This window comes from Mchenga conophoros, linkage group LG4, assembly GCF_057382185.1.
Source record: "Mchenga conophoros isolate Kocher_MC1m ecotype Shallow Benthic linkage group LG4, M_conophoros_male_GT1.1, whole genome shotgun sequence".
NCBI classification, from domain to species: domain Eukaryota; kingdom Metazoa; phylum Chordata; class Actinopteri; order Cichliformes; family Cichlidae; genus Mchenga; species Mchenga conophoros.
This window is the reverse complement of record NC_140529.1, coordinates 24142347-24157425: the sequence shown is the minus strand read 5'-3', so window position 1 is coordinate 24157425 and position 15079 is coordinate 24142347. Positions and strand designations below refer to the sequence as shown.

The following is a 15079-nucleotide window of genomic DNA, read 5'->3' as shown; positions in this document are numbered from 1 at the left end:
GTTTCTCCCACTGAAAACGATGAACAGAATCCACTTTTTGGGGCCATCAGTCATTTCTTTTCTCCAAAACAAATGAAAGTGCAGGGTGGGGAAGAGCTAAAGTTTCATTTTACAGAGTAAGGAGTGTATTTAAAAAAAAAAAAAAATTAAATTCATTTTGTATTATTTTGTCACTGTTATAATTATTAATATTTTATTTTTTAATGCACTCCCTCACACGACAAAGCCTTCAGTATGGGACTAGGTTACCTTTATTGTAGATTATACTGTTTTTAATTTTCTTTGCTCCGTTGCTCTTGCTAGCCACCTAGAGCTGCAATACCTGAGGCCACCACTAGGTAGCAGCGTTAACATCGAGAACCCTTTCTGAGTTTCTGTGAAGAGGAAGAAGGAGGAGGCGGGACGAGAAGAAAGGAGATGTGCGTTTTTAAATGGGTGTGTTGTTTCCGTGGACGTGTTTTAAGCAGCCACGAGACATTCGTGATTTCTCTCTCATGTTGTGAGCTGCCGAGACTCCGTTTAAGGTTTGTACCTCACAGCAGAACTTGTGTTATATGTTTTAAAAAGTGTGTAATGAAAGTTACTTTCGTCCAGTGAACGGCAACAGAAGTTCACAACAGTTGTTAGCTTTATCCCAGATTTTGTTTCTGAGCTAGTTTTTATTGTTACTGGGGCTGAACTGAGGATGTGTTGAGCCGTTGGAGTAACTTTTAAATAGGAAGCTAAGTGTTGGGATTTAAGCAGCCAGATTGACTGTGTGTGCTTTTCCTCCTTCTCAGTCACTTCAGACCTGTGTGAAGATGCAGAGCAGCAGCAGTGAGAGTGGGGCTGACTTTGAGCAGCTGAAGAAAAGATGGACGGCCTTGGTGAAACACTTTAAAGATGACCCCAGGGTAAGCCAAAACTTCACACCTCCACTTGTCAAAGTCTTTTATGTTTTCACTAATTTGTGTGCATCAGCTGATGGTTTGTCTTGCAGCTGCAATGAAACCTGATCTCTTACAGGTAGCACGGTTGCTGAATACGAGACTTGGGCGGTACCTCAGCAGCCACTCGTTTGTAGCTCTCACAGCTCTGATGTTCTGCGCTATGGCTGCAGTGCCTGTTGGACTCTTTGTCACTTTTGCTGTTGTGACCATGATGATATCTGCAGTGGGTTTTGTTTTCTGTGAGGGTAGGTGTGCTCACCCTTGCGCTGTAGCATTTTATGACACCGCACCACCTGGTAGTCACAAACCTGTCACCTGTGTTTGCTCTCTCAGCATTCCTGTTGTTTGTCGGAGGGTTGGCTCTGCTCTGGGTGCTCTCTGGTATCGCCCTCTTCGCCATCGTGGCCTCGGCCGTCGTCAATGTTTTGCATGCCACCACTTTCAGCCTGTTGAACCGTTATTACCCACATCTGACAAAGGTAACGTACTGACAATTAAGCATGAGTTTAGTTGCCTTGTTTGGAACAAAGTTTGTGTTGTAAATTAAAGTGGATCTATTATACTCATTTTAAGTTCAATGTTATTATTCATGAGCTCTACTAAAGTAGCTCTGACATTCATCAGACCTTCATTCACTGTCTGAAACAACCTTTTAGCTCCCTTAAAGACATCTCTCTTCTGATTGGCTGCCTGAGAGATGAGCTACTGGCTCACAGGTGTTGCTTGCAGATAACTTTTGACTTATTAAATATGAACTGTATACATTCAGTCGTCACTTTATTAGGTACATTTCTTCAGCTTCTTGATAATGGACCAAAATCTGAGGAATATTTCCACCACCTCGTTGAATCTGTGCCATGAAGAATTAAGGCAGCTCTGAAGGCAAGCAGGGGTCCAACCCTGCGCTAGTAATATGTAACAGAAAATAAGGAGCATAAGGAACATGGCAGGTCCTTTTTAGACATAAACAGGCATACATTTTCATATCATCGGGTAATGTTAAAAAGTTTGTAGCTTGCATTGGAAACATTTGTTTTCTTAGTGGATGTAATCAGTTTTTCTCTTCGATAACAGAAAGGTGTAATCGAGGGCGAGAAGACAGAGTGTGAAACTTCAACAGAGAAGGATTCGAAGGCCAACTAGTTTTTCTTCTTCTGCCTGCCTGAAGTTTTGAGTCAGCCCTGCTGAATCCAGGAGGTTGCGATGCAGTGATACAGACTCCTGAACGTGCACTATGGTGTTTTGTTTGAAATCTGCTGTTGTAACAGATCTCATTGTTATTGTATGTCTTAAGCCTAATATTGTTATTATTTCAATAGTCTCACTGTAGTGGAGAAAGAGAGAGGCCCATGGAATAGCTAATATTGAACCTACCTCATTTGCTAAGTCAAGCAGCCTTGTTTTAATCAAATGCCAAAGACGCAGGCAGCGTTCCGATCTGCAGAGTGAAGCCGATGACGAGGTGTTTTAAACGTGCACTCTTTTAATGGCCACTCCTTTGATTGTGTGAAGACTTACAGCTGTGTAGTAGTGTGCCTGTGTTATTTATCCATCCCTTATTTGTAGCGTCCAGTTTTAAAAGCTCTCAAAAAACATTCAGTGTGAGGGCTCATTGACCAGTGAGGGAGGCTTTATGTGAGGCTCATTTCAAGAACTAGAGAAAAGGGGGAACTCATGCACTTGCAGTGTTACTTTATTTCTCCCCTCCCCTCCAAAGAAAAAGGTCATGCACTACTTCATTACAGATGAACATTTTGTTAGAATGGAAATGCCGATATGTTTGTGTGTTCGACTACAGTGTACAGCTACTTGATGTTAAGTGAAATGCACCAAAATGACTGTCATGTGTTTATGTTTGCTGTTACGTGTGAAGAGGAACGCTGTCTTCTGTCCAAACAGGGGTGAAAATATTCTGATGGGTCGCTCCAAAAAATAAAGAATGGTGACAAATGTTGTGTAGAACATGCAGTTGTAGTTATTTACTGTACACAGCTGTTTATTGGTGTGATATCAATCATAATGAGGCCAAACTCCATGTACTGAGAAGATGTTTATCCATACTGCATATTGTGCATCAGACTGCATCATGACTGAACACAGATTAAACATTGTTGGGGTAAACTGAACCCAGTGCACGCTGTATGGTATGTTTCACTATTCTATCAACATTTCTGTACTTTATTTCTCTTATTATCAAAAACCATCTGGTCTTCGCTTCATCCAAGTCACATCTGGGGTTTATCTGGCTTTAGCTGGAGTAAGTGAACTTGTCGAATTTAGCGATAATGATGTTCATTAGTTGTTTGATCCCTGGTTTGTTTCTGGGAAAAGACATGAATGCAGCCTCGGGAGGGGTCACGAGCCTGCGTAAATGGGAGGTTTGCGTCAGGAAGGGCATCTTGTGTAAAATCTGTGCCAAATCAAGTGTGGATTCATTTTGTCCGCCCTCAGGGCAAGGGAGTAGCTCAAACTATGTTAGTGTTTCTCCAGTGTTTTCTATGAAAGCTGAAGTGATAGAGGCGTTTTGGACCATTCCTCCCTGGGCTGTATCACATTTGATGATACAGCCACTCAGGTATAACTGCTGGAAATGGTGTCTGCTACTTGCAAAGGCTATGTTATAGACAGAAGTAGAAATTAAAAGGAGGGAAGCAGCATGGTTTACACCAACTCTATGGATGCTTCAACCACCGAAAAAAATTCTCAAAATATCTTACTTTCAATACAATAAACTGAAGATTTTGAATTATTGGCGGCAAAAAAAAATCTTTTTCCAGTGGCAGAAACAAGCTCCCACACCAACCTTCTTTCAGTACAAACAGCATAGAAAGGGCTCTGGTACATTGCAACCATGCTTCCAGTACCATCTCCAAAACCTGGAAAACCTGCTCCCGAGTTGTTCTTGGAAGAGTTACTGGGACAAGGATGAGAAAGTCCAGGCTGAGGCTGAACACACCACGTGTACTCGACAGTATCTTCAATTCGAATATATGAAAAGTAAGAGTGAGTGATACGGAAATCCTGACAAATCCCATTTTGTTTAAACTGTATATGGACAAATTTATTAAACCCCCCAAAATATGACTATCCAGAGTTGGGACCAGGAAGCAGAGTTGCAGTCTTACACGCCTCTCTGCAGCTTCTCTCCTCCTGCTACCACCCCAAAAACCCATCTCCATAGAGACTGTGTCAGCTCCCAAACAGACAAAAAACAAACTAAAAACCAGCAACAAACAACTTAAACATAAACAATCACAAAGAAAGAACAATACAGTATCCACATCTGAACCAAAGAGTAAAACAGTGAAATGTGGATTATTAAATATTAGGTCTCTCTCCTCCAAGTCTCTGTTAGTACATGACTTAATAATTGATCAACAAATTGATTTACTCTGCCTTACAGAAACCTGGTTGCAGCAGGATGATTATGTTAGTTTAAATGAATCAACACCCCCGAGTCATTCTAACTACCAGAAATCTCGAAGCACAGGCCGAGGGGGCGGTGTGGCAGCAATTTTTCACACCAGCCTATTAATTAATGAAAGACCAAGACAGACTTTTAATTCATTTGAAAGCCTGATGCTTAACATTGTCCACCCCAGCTGTGAAACTCAGAAACCAGTCTTACTTGTTATCATCTATCGTCCACCTGGGCCTTACACAGAGTTTCTGTCTGATTTCTCAGACTTTATATCTAATTTAGTTCTGAGCTCAGATAAAATAATTATTGTGGGTGATTTTAACATCCATGTAGATGCTAAAAATGACAGCCTCAACATGGCATTTAATCTGTTATTAGACTCAATTGGTTTCACTCAAAATGTAAAAGAACCCACCCACCACTTTAATCACACTCTAGATCTTGTTTTAACATATGGCATAGAAACTGAACATTTAACAGTGTTTCCTGAAAACCCTCTGCTGTCTGATCATTTCCTGATAACATTGACATTTACAATAATTGATTACACAGCAGTGGAGAGTAGACTTTATCACAGTAGATGTCTTTCTGAAAGCGCTGTAACTAAGTTTAAGAATATAATCCACCCACTGTTATCATCTTCAATGACCTGTACCAACATAGAGCAGAGCAGCTATCTGAACGCTACCCCAACAGAGGTCGATTATCTTGTTAATAATTTCACCTCCTCACTACGTACGACTCTGGATACTGTAGCTCCTGTGAAAACTAAGGTCTCTAATCAGAAGTACCTGACTCTGTGGTATAATTCTCAAACACGTACCCTAAAGCAGATGACTCGTAAGCTGGAGAGGAAATGGCGTGTCACAAATTTAGAGGATCATCATTTAGCCTGGAGAAATAGTTTGCTGCTTTATAAGAAAGCCCTCCGCAAAGCCAGAACATCTTACTATTCATCACTGATTGAAGAAAATAAGAACAACCCCAGGTTTCTCTTCAGCTCTGTAGCCAGGGTGACAAAAAGTCAGACCTCTTTTGACCCAACCATCCCTTTAACGTTAACTAGTAATGACTTCATGAACTTCTTCACAAATAAAATTTTTATCATTAGAGAAAAAATTACCAGTAATCATCCCACAGATGTAATATTATCTACAGCTACTCTTAGTACCATTGATATTAAGTTAGACTCTTTTTGTCCAATTGATCTTTCTGAGTTAACTTCAATAATTACTTCCTCCAAGCCATCAACGTGTCTTTTAGACCCCATTCCTACAAAACTGCTCAAAGAAGTCCTGCCATTAATTAATTCTTCGATCTTAAATATGATCAACCTATCTCTAATGATCGGCTATGTACCACAGGCCTTCAAGCTAGCTGTAGTTAAACCTTTACTCAAAAAGCCATCTCTAGACCCAGCAGTCTTAGCTAATTACAGGCCAATCTCCAACCTTCCTTTCATATCAAAAATCCTTGAAAGAGTAGTTGTCAAACAGCTAACAGATCATCTGCAGAGGAATGGTTTATTTTACGAGTTTCAGTCAGGTTTCAAGGCTCATCACAGCACAGAAACAGCTTTAGTGAAGGTTACAAATGATCTTCTTATGGCCTCTGACAGTGGACTCATCTCTGTGCTTGTCCTGCTAGACCTCAGTGCAGCATTCGATACTGTCGACCATAATATCCTATTAGAGCGATTAGAACATGCTGTAGGTATTACAGGTACTGCGCTGCAGTGGTTTGTATCATATCTATCTAATAGACTCCAGTTTGTGCATGTAAATGGAGAGTCCTCTTCACACACTGAGGTTAATTATGGAGTTCCACAGGGTTCAGTGCTAGGACCAATTCTGTTTACATTATACATGCTTCCCTTAGGCAGCATCATTAGAAGACATAGCATACATTTTCACTGCTATGAAGATGACACCCAGCTCTATCTGTCCATGAAGCCAGATAACACACACCAATTAGTTAAACTGCAGGAATGTCTTAAAGACATAAAGACCTGGATGGCCGCTAACTTTCTGCTTCTTAATTCAGATCAAACTGAGGTTATTGTACTCGGCCCTGAACAGCCTAGAAATATGGTATCTAACAAGATTCTTACTCTGGATGGCATTACCTTGGCCTCCAGTAACACTGTGAGGAACCTTGGAGTCATTTTTGACCAGGACATGTCTTTCAATGCACATATTAAACAAATATGTAAGACTGCTTTCTTCCATTTGTGCAACATCTCTAAAATTAGAAATATCCTGTCTCAGAGTGACGCTGAAAAACTAGTTCATGCATTTATTACTTCCAGGCTGGACGACTGTAATTCATTATTATCAGGATGTCCAAAAAACTCACTGAAAAGCCTTCAGCTAATCCAAAATGCTGCAGCAAGAGTACTGACAGGGACTAGAAAGAGAGAGCATATTTCTCCTATTTTGGTTTCCCTTCATTGGCTTCCTGTTAAATCCAGAATTGAATTCAAAATCCTGCTCCTCACATACAAGGTCTTAAATAATCAGGCCCCATCTTATCTTAATGACCTTGTAGTACCATATCACCCTATTAGAGCACTTCACTCTCGCTCTGCAGGCCTACTTGTTGTTCCTAGAGTATTTAAAAGTAGAATGGGAGGGAGAGCCTTCAGTTTTCAGGCCCCTCTTCTGTGGAACCAGCTTCCAGTTTGGATTCGGGAGACAGACACTATCTCTACTTTTAAGATTAGGCTTAAAACTTTCCTTTTTGCTAAAGCATATAGTTAGGGCTGGACCAGGTGACCCTGAATCCTCCCTTAGTTATGCTGCAATAGACTTAGGCTGCCGGGGGATTCCCATGATGCATTGAGTTTTTCCTTTCCAGTCACCTTTCTCACTCACTATGTATTAACAGACCTCTCTGCATTGAATCATATCTGTTATTAACCTCTGTCTCTCTTCCACAGCATGTCTTTCATCCTGTCTTCCTTCTCTCACCCAAACCGGTCGCAGCAGATGGCCGCCCCTCCCTGAGCCTGGTTCTGCCGGAGGTTTCTTCCTGTTAAAAGGGAGTTTTTCCTTCCCACTGTCGCCAAAGTGCTTGCTCATAGGGGGTCATATGATTGTTGGGTTTTTCTCTGTATCTATGAAGTGCCTTGAGGCGACTTATGTTGTGATTTGGCGCTATATAAATAAAATTGAATTGAATCTCTGGCAGTTCATCTACCTTTCTTCCTTCATTTCTTTCCTCTTGCCTCCTTCGGGACCTATTTTTTTTTCTTTCTCTGGTCATCATTCGTACCTTTGCAGATTATATATTTAACAAAAGACGTTACAATTCTGATTGGAAAAAGGAAAAATAAAAATCACTCACACACACTAGATATGATTCTCATAAAATCTTTAATGGAGGTGATAACATGCAAAAAAAAAAAAAAAAAAAGAAGAATAAAATGAATTATTTAGGAACGCTACTATAAAAAGAAACGAGAGGCCTTTTTAGCAATGCACCCGTTGGTGACCATCGCACCTTCTTAATAACTGAGCCATACAGGTAACAACTGAGATGTGACAATGTGCTGGAGGATAAACAGGGAAGCATCCCCAGTGTGGGAAAAGTGGCTGTTAGTTTTGTCCCCATTCCCAACATTTCAGGATCCATGTAACTGGCGCGTCGCCACCGGAAGGCATTCATGAGTTTGTTGCCGGGGTGCAGTGAGAGTTTGTGCTCTGTCGGCATCTAGAAATGTGATGCAGCATTTATTCAAGACTGTGTGAAGCTACATAACAAAGAACAGTGAGCAGAAGAAAAACCGTTACCAAGCATCCTTATTCGAGACAGCCACCACTGGGAAAATACTGATACCTGCCATGAAATGATTGCTGGCATTAAAGTCATTCATTTCATGGGTTACTTCTTGAATTTAAGATCAAACCATTAATTCTGTTAAAATGTTCATTTAGAAAGCCATGTTTTACAAAATAATGAGCATGCTGGTGCGAAATTATGTTGACCTCTTTAAACATTACAGAAAAAAAAAACTTGATACATGTATTAGAGGATATGCATACCTTAAAAAAATGCAAATGTAAAAAGAATTAAAAAAAAAAATACTGTGAGAAACTGTGAGAACTTTATCAGGCACTCTGATACATCACTCTTTATCTCACTCTTTAATAAGACTGTACATTTTGTGCATTTCATTACCAAGTCAAACAAGGTACTTATCAAAGTCGACCACCATGGATGATGTTTTTCTTTTAAAAATAAAAATAAAAAATAAAAAATTTAAAAAAAAAAAAGGAAAAAAAAGAAAATTAAAAAAAAAACTAAAAAAAAAAAGAAAAAAAAAAAGCGCATACACCTCACATGTAGCGGAAAAACGCACAAAAACAAAAAACCAAATCCTTTTCTCCTATTTGAACAGCAATGAAAAAAAGCTTAAGGCAAGATGCTGAACACAAAAATCCAATTGTTGATCTGGACTGATCTTTGTTCAGCTCTGGTGTTTGTTGGCATTTACCAGTTCCATCAGTAATCATCAAGAAGACTAGTGTTTTTTCCCCCCGATAGTTGGCTCTCTGTCTCAGGCGTCTTTTACTACAGGTCATGAGAATCCATGACTTCCTCTCCACACCTCCTGAGTCTGCTCGGAGTCGCCGTCTCCTTCCATGCTTTTTTACGCTGGCAGGCTCAGCTTCTTGCCTTTCAACACTGAGGGATATAAAGTTAGACAGTCATCAGGTGAGAGCCATCTTTATTCCTGCAGCCACACGTTATTTATTCCACTATGCACTGACACTACACATGTAAGATCACTTAAAAGTGGACCATTCCTCAGTCTGTGTTCCCTCTTTGTGGCTCAAAGGCTTTGGGAAAGCTGTCTTTTAAAGATGAACCGATCACTAATGCTACAAATTAAACATTAATTTTAAAACGAATCATTTTCATTTCCAGCAACTCTCTCTTTTGCATTCAAACAGTGTGACGTTACCTGATACAAGCTTTCATGTTAAAAAGGTTAATTGATCATTAGAAAAATCCTTTAAACAGCAAACAGAAAGATGTGTGAGCCCCCCATTGTGCGGGAGCAAAAGGACAAGTACATCCAAGTGTGTAGTTTTGCGCAGCCGTCACATTTGATGAATACAAGCGTGAGTTTTCAGGAAAAGCCAGAGATTTTCTGGGTGACGTCAAGCTTGTTCACAGCAGTTAAGAATGCCCTCTGGCTCTTTTGAGTTAAACTGTTCCAGGAACTATGTCCCCCGAGCAGAGAATAAAAGTTCCTCTGACGTGTTGATGAATGAAAAACACATATTTCTCATGTTCAATCCACTTGCTAATCATTTTTTATATGGATGCCTTAAATGAGAGCCCTGGTTTATTTCTGGGAAAGGACACAAACCCAGGGGGTCACAAGCTATGGGACGAGCCTGATTAAATGAGATTGGGATTGCGTCAGGAAAGGCATCCAATGTGCCAAATCAAACATGCGGATCCATCAGCTGTGATGACCTTTTAAAAAGGTCAAAAATAAGGGAGCAACTGAAAGTTCCAGATGAGGATGATAAAAAAAATCATCCAAAGTTGCCCCAATCAACAAGCTACAACTAACAACCAACAAAATGAGATCCATTTAAAAAAGGAACTTAAAAAATATCAACTAAGTTGAGTTAAAATGTAACAAACTTACAAAAAACATCAAATTGGAGTTTTAAAGATCTCTGTAGTGACAAACGAGTGTCTCCACAGATGCAGCAGTTTTCTCTAATAACGCTGTTTAAACAGTGAATTGGTGTTAATGGCTCTGAAAGCCCTTTGACAGACTGGCGAGCTGCTCGGGCTGCATCCTGCCTTTTGATTTGTGCCAGCTGGGATTTGCTCCAGCCACCCCCATGACCCTGAATTAGATAAGCCGAAGGAAATGCATGGGTGGGTTTTCAAAGCACTATAATTTGGCTTTGTAAAATAGAAAGAATATTAAATAATAATAAAATACAAGTTCAGTTGACGCTAACAACCATCAAACCAGCTGGGAATTTCCAAATCATTGCACAACATCTCCTTTATGCCTTTCCCGGGACACTCGATTTACAGTAAGATAAGGAGGGAATTTTGTCTTAAACAGCCATAACTTTGGAGAATTTTCTTTCAGGAAACTTGCGCTGCTGAAACGTCAGATTAGCGTAGCCTGAACTCTAGGATGAGGGTTTTCCAGGGAACAAGACACTGGATGTTTACACTCATCCCTTTCATCAAATTTAAGGAATGATTTCAGGGCCAGCGAGGGCACGAAGAGCAACTACATCAACTAAAGTGTCCCCACATATTTCACGTCTATATAAATAATAACAAATTAGCCAATATCTGAATAATATCGATGCTTAAACCCACCTTTGGTGACATAAAGATAGAAGAAGTCACAGTAGAGGACAGTCTGGACCACACCAGCCACTATGGCAATCATGTCAAAGAAGCCCTCAAAGTAGAAACGCCAGATCCAGTTGAAGAGGTAAAGGGCCCGATACAGCCCCAGGCAGAACAGGTAGTGGGTGGTGATCGTCTCAGCCTCCCCGGTCTTGCTGATCATGAAGAGCTGAGGCAGAATTGCCACAGACTCCAGGTAGATGGAGAACGTCCACAGGATCTGCAGAAGACATTTACATATTCAGGAACACAATTTTACATTTACTCCCAAAATGTCTGGTTTGGAATAGATCATGTGCCTCACAATTTGACTGCGATACAGCAGTTTGAACTCACCTCCAGGGGAGCGAAGTCATGGTTAATGAGAACAGAAAGACCCCCGACAGGAACCACCAGGAACTCCACTCTGAAACTGTCGTGGTTTCCATCGTAGGTGGCCCTGAACTTCGCGTAGATTAGGTATACGGTGGCATATGCGCAACCGATGTAGATCAGCTGGTAAACAGCAAAGAACAGCCTGTCACTGGAGTGTTCTGGGAGAAATGGTGAAACCTATGTGAGGGTCAGGGCTGTGTGGTTGGCGGTGTCTTACCTTCATGCATGTGTTATACAGGGAGATGAAAGAGGTGAACAGATCCAAGTAACGTGTGGTGAACACAAGAGCAAACAGAATTTGGCTCTTTCCAGAGATGCCTTTAAGAAAAATATCAAGCAGAAACACAGTTTAGGCTGACATATACCTCAGCAGTTCACACAAAGCTTCACAAACAGCCTGGGCAAAACAAATCATGTTTTTTCTTTATTGAACAGTGACATCTGCTGGAAAAAAGATGAAACTCCGAAGTCTCAAGAGTTCAAAAAACAAGACCGTTTCTTTTCGTTTGGATTCATTTTAAAGGGTTAATGGAATAATGAGTGATGTCAGCCTGTCCTGATTTGCCCATAGGACAGTTTTTCCCACGTATTCCAAATACATGGAGATTAGATTTATTTATTTTTTTAAGTGGCTGTGAATTGTTCATATCTGTGAGCATGAGTAAAACTGTTATCAGACTTCATGTCCTGTCCAAAGTGTACCCTGCATCTTCCCATGATACATGGTACACATGATGCAAGAACATGATGCACCACCTCAAAACCACAATCAGGTCCTAATTCTCCAGGAATCTCAACTAGTGTTTGCTCGACATTCTTCCTGATAAACATCGGGGGTTTTCAGCAAGTGCCATCTTCACTCTCTGTGGCATGTTTGAGTTTGGCGTGTTTGGTGTGTCTTTTTGGAATCGATAACAATCTTTCCTGAACAACGTCAAATGTTTTGATCCATGTTCTTTATATTCTTAACTGATATCACACTTTTTAAGGGTATTTTGGGTCGGTCATCGTGTGCCCTGATTTACTGGTGGCAGTGGTAAGAGACAGGCAACGTGGGGAAATAAATAAAAATAAATAAATAATAGGAGACACTCTTTATAAACAGACGTGTTTTTTCAACCAGTTTCTACCAAGCAGACAATATTCAAAATTATTGGTCATTAAAATCAATGACCTCAGATCAGAGGATGTTATATGTTAAGAGTGTATATTCAGAAAAAAAGCTAATTTTTTGTATGTTCATTGTATGTTGATGTCAGGCTGAGTGCATATTCATTGTCTTTCAATTTTAATGACAGACCAGTTCAATTAACAGCCTCTCAGATTCACTTTGAGTAATCTCTTCCTCAACACAAGTTAGATTTTCCCTTGGTTTCGTTTTATTGGGGATCTCCATGAGGAGTCGTGTAAGTGACTGTTAAGACCTATACGTTTTAATAAATCAATCAATATTTTAAACTTCCAGTACCTCCAGATTTAACACAAAGCTACATATTCTTCAGGTTTTAGCTTTTCACCCAAAACGCATGCGTCAACTTTTTTAATCAATCACAAATCTTTATCGAAAGTGGGACACAAAACCGCCCCCTTCTATGACTTATCTAGGACTTTAGATAATCATAGACTGCATCACTGCTGCCTATGTTGTTAGTTATTATTATTAATGCCTAAATTTTTATGTGAGTCTATAAGCATAAAATGCATTTTTAAATAAGTAAAACTTTGTACAAACTCTTTTTAGCAGGTATCTACTTCCGTAGCGCTTTCTAGAACGCCACGTCAGAAGCCAGACCCAAAAAATCGAGCCCCTCACACTTAAACAGTCAAACTATCCGAGCAGGAGTAAATGGATGTGAGGTGGAGGGGGTGGTGCTGAAACGTAGAAGCAGAAACCGCAAAAAGTTATTCTAAATATATTTGTTAAAGGTTCCATTAATGTGCTTAATTGTCCAGTAAGCAGTAGGAACCCAACTGACCGCACTCAATCCACAGATCGGAGAACGATTAACGTACAAAAGGAATTCCTTCAAAGTCAACCGTTACTTTGATGTGTCTGCGTTATATTTTCCACCAACTTTAATATTTCACTGTCTAACTGCAGCAAACTTAGTAGTAGCTTGTGATGGAGATGCAGGCAGCACTTTTTAGCTGCCATCATCAGTTAGCCCATTCAGCAGCTATTAGCCGCTGCTTCAAATGAATGAAGAGGAAACGTTAGCATTGCTAGGTAGGTAGCTTAGAGGTTGCTGCCTTAAAAGATCAGATTTTTTTTATCGATTAACACAAGTGAAACGGAACTAGTGACATTAGAAAACCTCACTGTAGCATTTATATTAAAGCTATATCCAGTGCTCACCTGCACACGACCTGCTTTTCCATATTTTGAGTAGCAGGATGATGATAGCAGCCAGATGAGAAAGATCTCCTGTGAGCCTGAAGATGTTCATAGCTGCAAAAAGAAAAATAACAGAGACACAGCTGAGAAGCTAACGTGGACTTTGAAACGGGTCACGCTTGATCCTGCCTGGTGTGAAAGATTCTTCTGCTCAACTTGGAGGCACAACACACCGGGATTCACGGGCTTGAAAATATGGCGAGAGTGCAGGTCGACGTGGAAGGGGGCGGGACAAAACACATAGACAGATTTGCATTGGACCAGAGAATGAGTGACAGCAGGAGAGGACCCGCCCACAACAAGCACGACGCTGAGAACATGAGCCCTGGTTGAATGAGGAGGGTCATCACAGACTTGTAAACCCCATAAACCTAATAACTGGCTGTGCCATCCTTGGCAGCAAGAACTGGCTGTTGATATGATTTTCTTTTTATGAAATGCTCTCATCAAAATGTTTTTTCTGGCATATGTAAGACCAGGCTTTGTGATCTTTTTAGTCATCAGTGGTTTTCTCCTCCCATGGAGGCCATTTTTGCCTGGTCTCTTTCCTATTGTTGAAGCATGAACTCTGACCTTAACTGAGCCAAATGAAGCCTTCGGTTCCTTAGATGTCATTCCGGATTCTTTTGTAACCTTGTGAATTAGTCCTCAATGCTCTTTTGGAGTAATTTTGGCTCACAGGGCACTCCTGGTAAGCTCACCAGTGTTCCAAGTTTTCTCCATTTGTTAATAACGGTCTTCACCGGGTGGTTCACTGGAGCCCCAAAGCCTCAGAAACGTGTTTTTATTTTTTAACTCTTTCCAGACTGATAGATGTCTATGACTGTTCCTCACCTGTTCTTAAATTTCTTTAGATTGGGGCATGATGTGCTGGCTTTTTCGGATATTTCTACCCCACTTTACTGTGCCAGATATGTATTTCTTGAGTCAGCAGGTCTGGCAATTGTCAGGCCAAAAATATGGTTAATCACAGTTAAGTAATGATTTACAAGAGGGTGAAGGGAAGTGGCATGAGTGTCTGGCAGTACTTGCTGTCAAATTGGTCACAACCTCATAATTAGGTTAGCGGGGCAATTTTTTAGGCAGGGATGAGTAGGTTTGGATAATAGATAAATGAAAAGAATCATTTAAAAACGTAATTCTGTTTTTACTGAGGTTGTGTTTGATTATTATGAAACGTGAAATGTGACAAATATGCAAAAAAGCTAAGAAGTCAGGAATGTGGTAAATCCTCTTTCAAGGCAGTGTAGATGCATAAATAACAAAATGTGGGGAAAATAAAATCAGCGAAAACAAAATTCATAGAATTTACTCTCTTGTGTGAGCACGATTGCTTCATACATATTTCTCCAAAACTACACATTCAGCTTTATTGACTTGCACTGAGTTATTTACTTTCCGCATAACCTTGCATGATATTATTACTGCCGGAGTCCTGTCACCAAATCTCTACACATTCTCAATAATTCAAAGTTATTGTTCTACCGTTCCTAGATTGCGCCATCATGTGTGCACAGCATGAGTTGACATTTGTGTCTACACGCAAAAATGTTGCCCATG

The 15079-nt window shown here is 40.3% G+C and overlaps 2 protein-coding genes across 2 annotated transcripts; one reads left to right on the top strand and one right to left on the bottom strand.

Annotated features, from left to right (window-relative positions):
* The first annotated feature begins 392 nt into the window (after positions 1–392).
* LOC146576122 (lipid droplet assembly factor 1-like) lies at positions 393–2637 on the top strand. The gene is made up of 5 exons (XM_085272625.1): positions 393–524; positions 780–893; positions 1006–1174; positions 1263–1408; positions 2004–2637. The coding sequence occupies exons 2-5, from the start codon at positions 801–803 to the stop codon at positions 2070–2072; spliced, it is 477 nt and encodes a 158-aa protein (XP_085128751.1). The 5' UTR covers positions 393–524; positions 780–800; the 3' UTR covers positions 2073–2637.
* Positions 2638–7705: 5068 nt separating this feature from the next.
* kdelr2a (KDEL endoplasmic reticulum protein retention receptor 2a) lies at positions 7706–13740 on the bottom strand. Its single transcript, XM_085271160.1, has 5 exons — positions 13481–13740; positions 11342–11442; positions 11086–11244; positions 10717–10969; positions 7706–9036 (listed from the first exon to the last, which is right to left on the bottom strand). Exons 1-5 carry the CDS (start codon positions 13569–13571, stop codon positions 9002–9004), a joined length of 639 nt encoding a protein of 212 aa, XP_085127286.1. The 5' UTR covers positions 13572–13740; the 3' UTR covers positions 7706–9001.
* Between the last annotated feature and the right edge of the window lie 1339 nt (positions 13741–15079).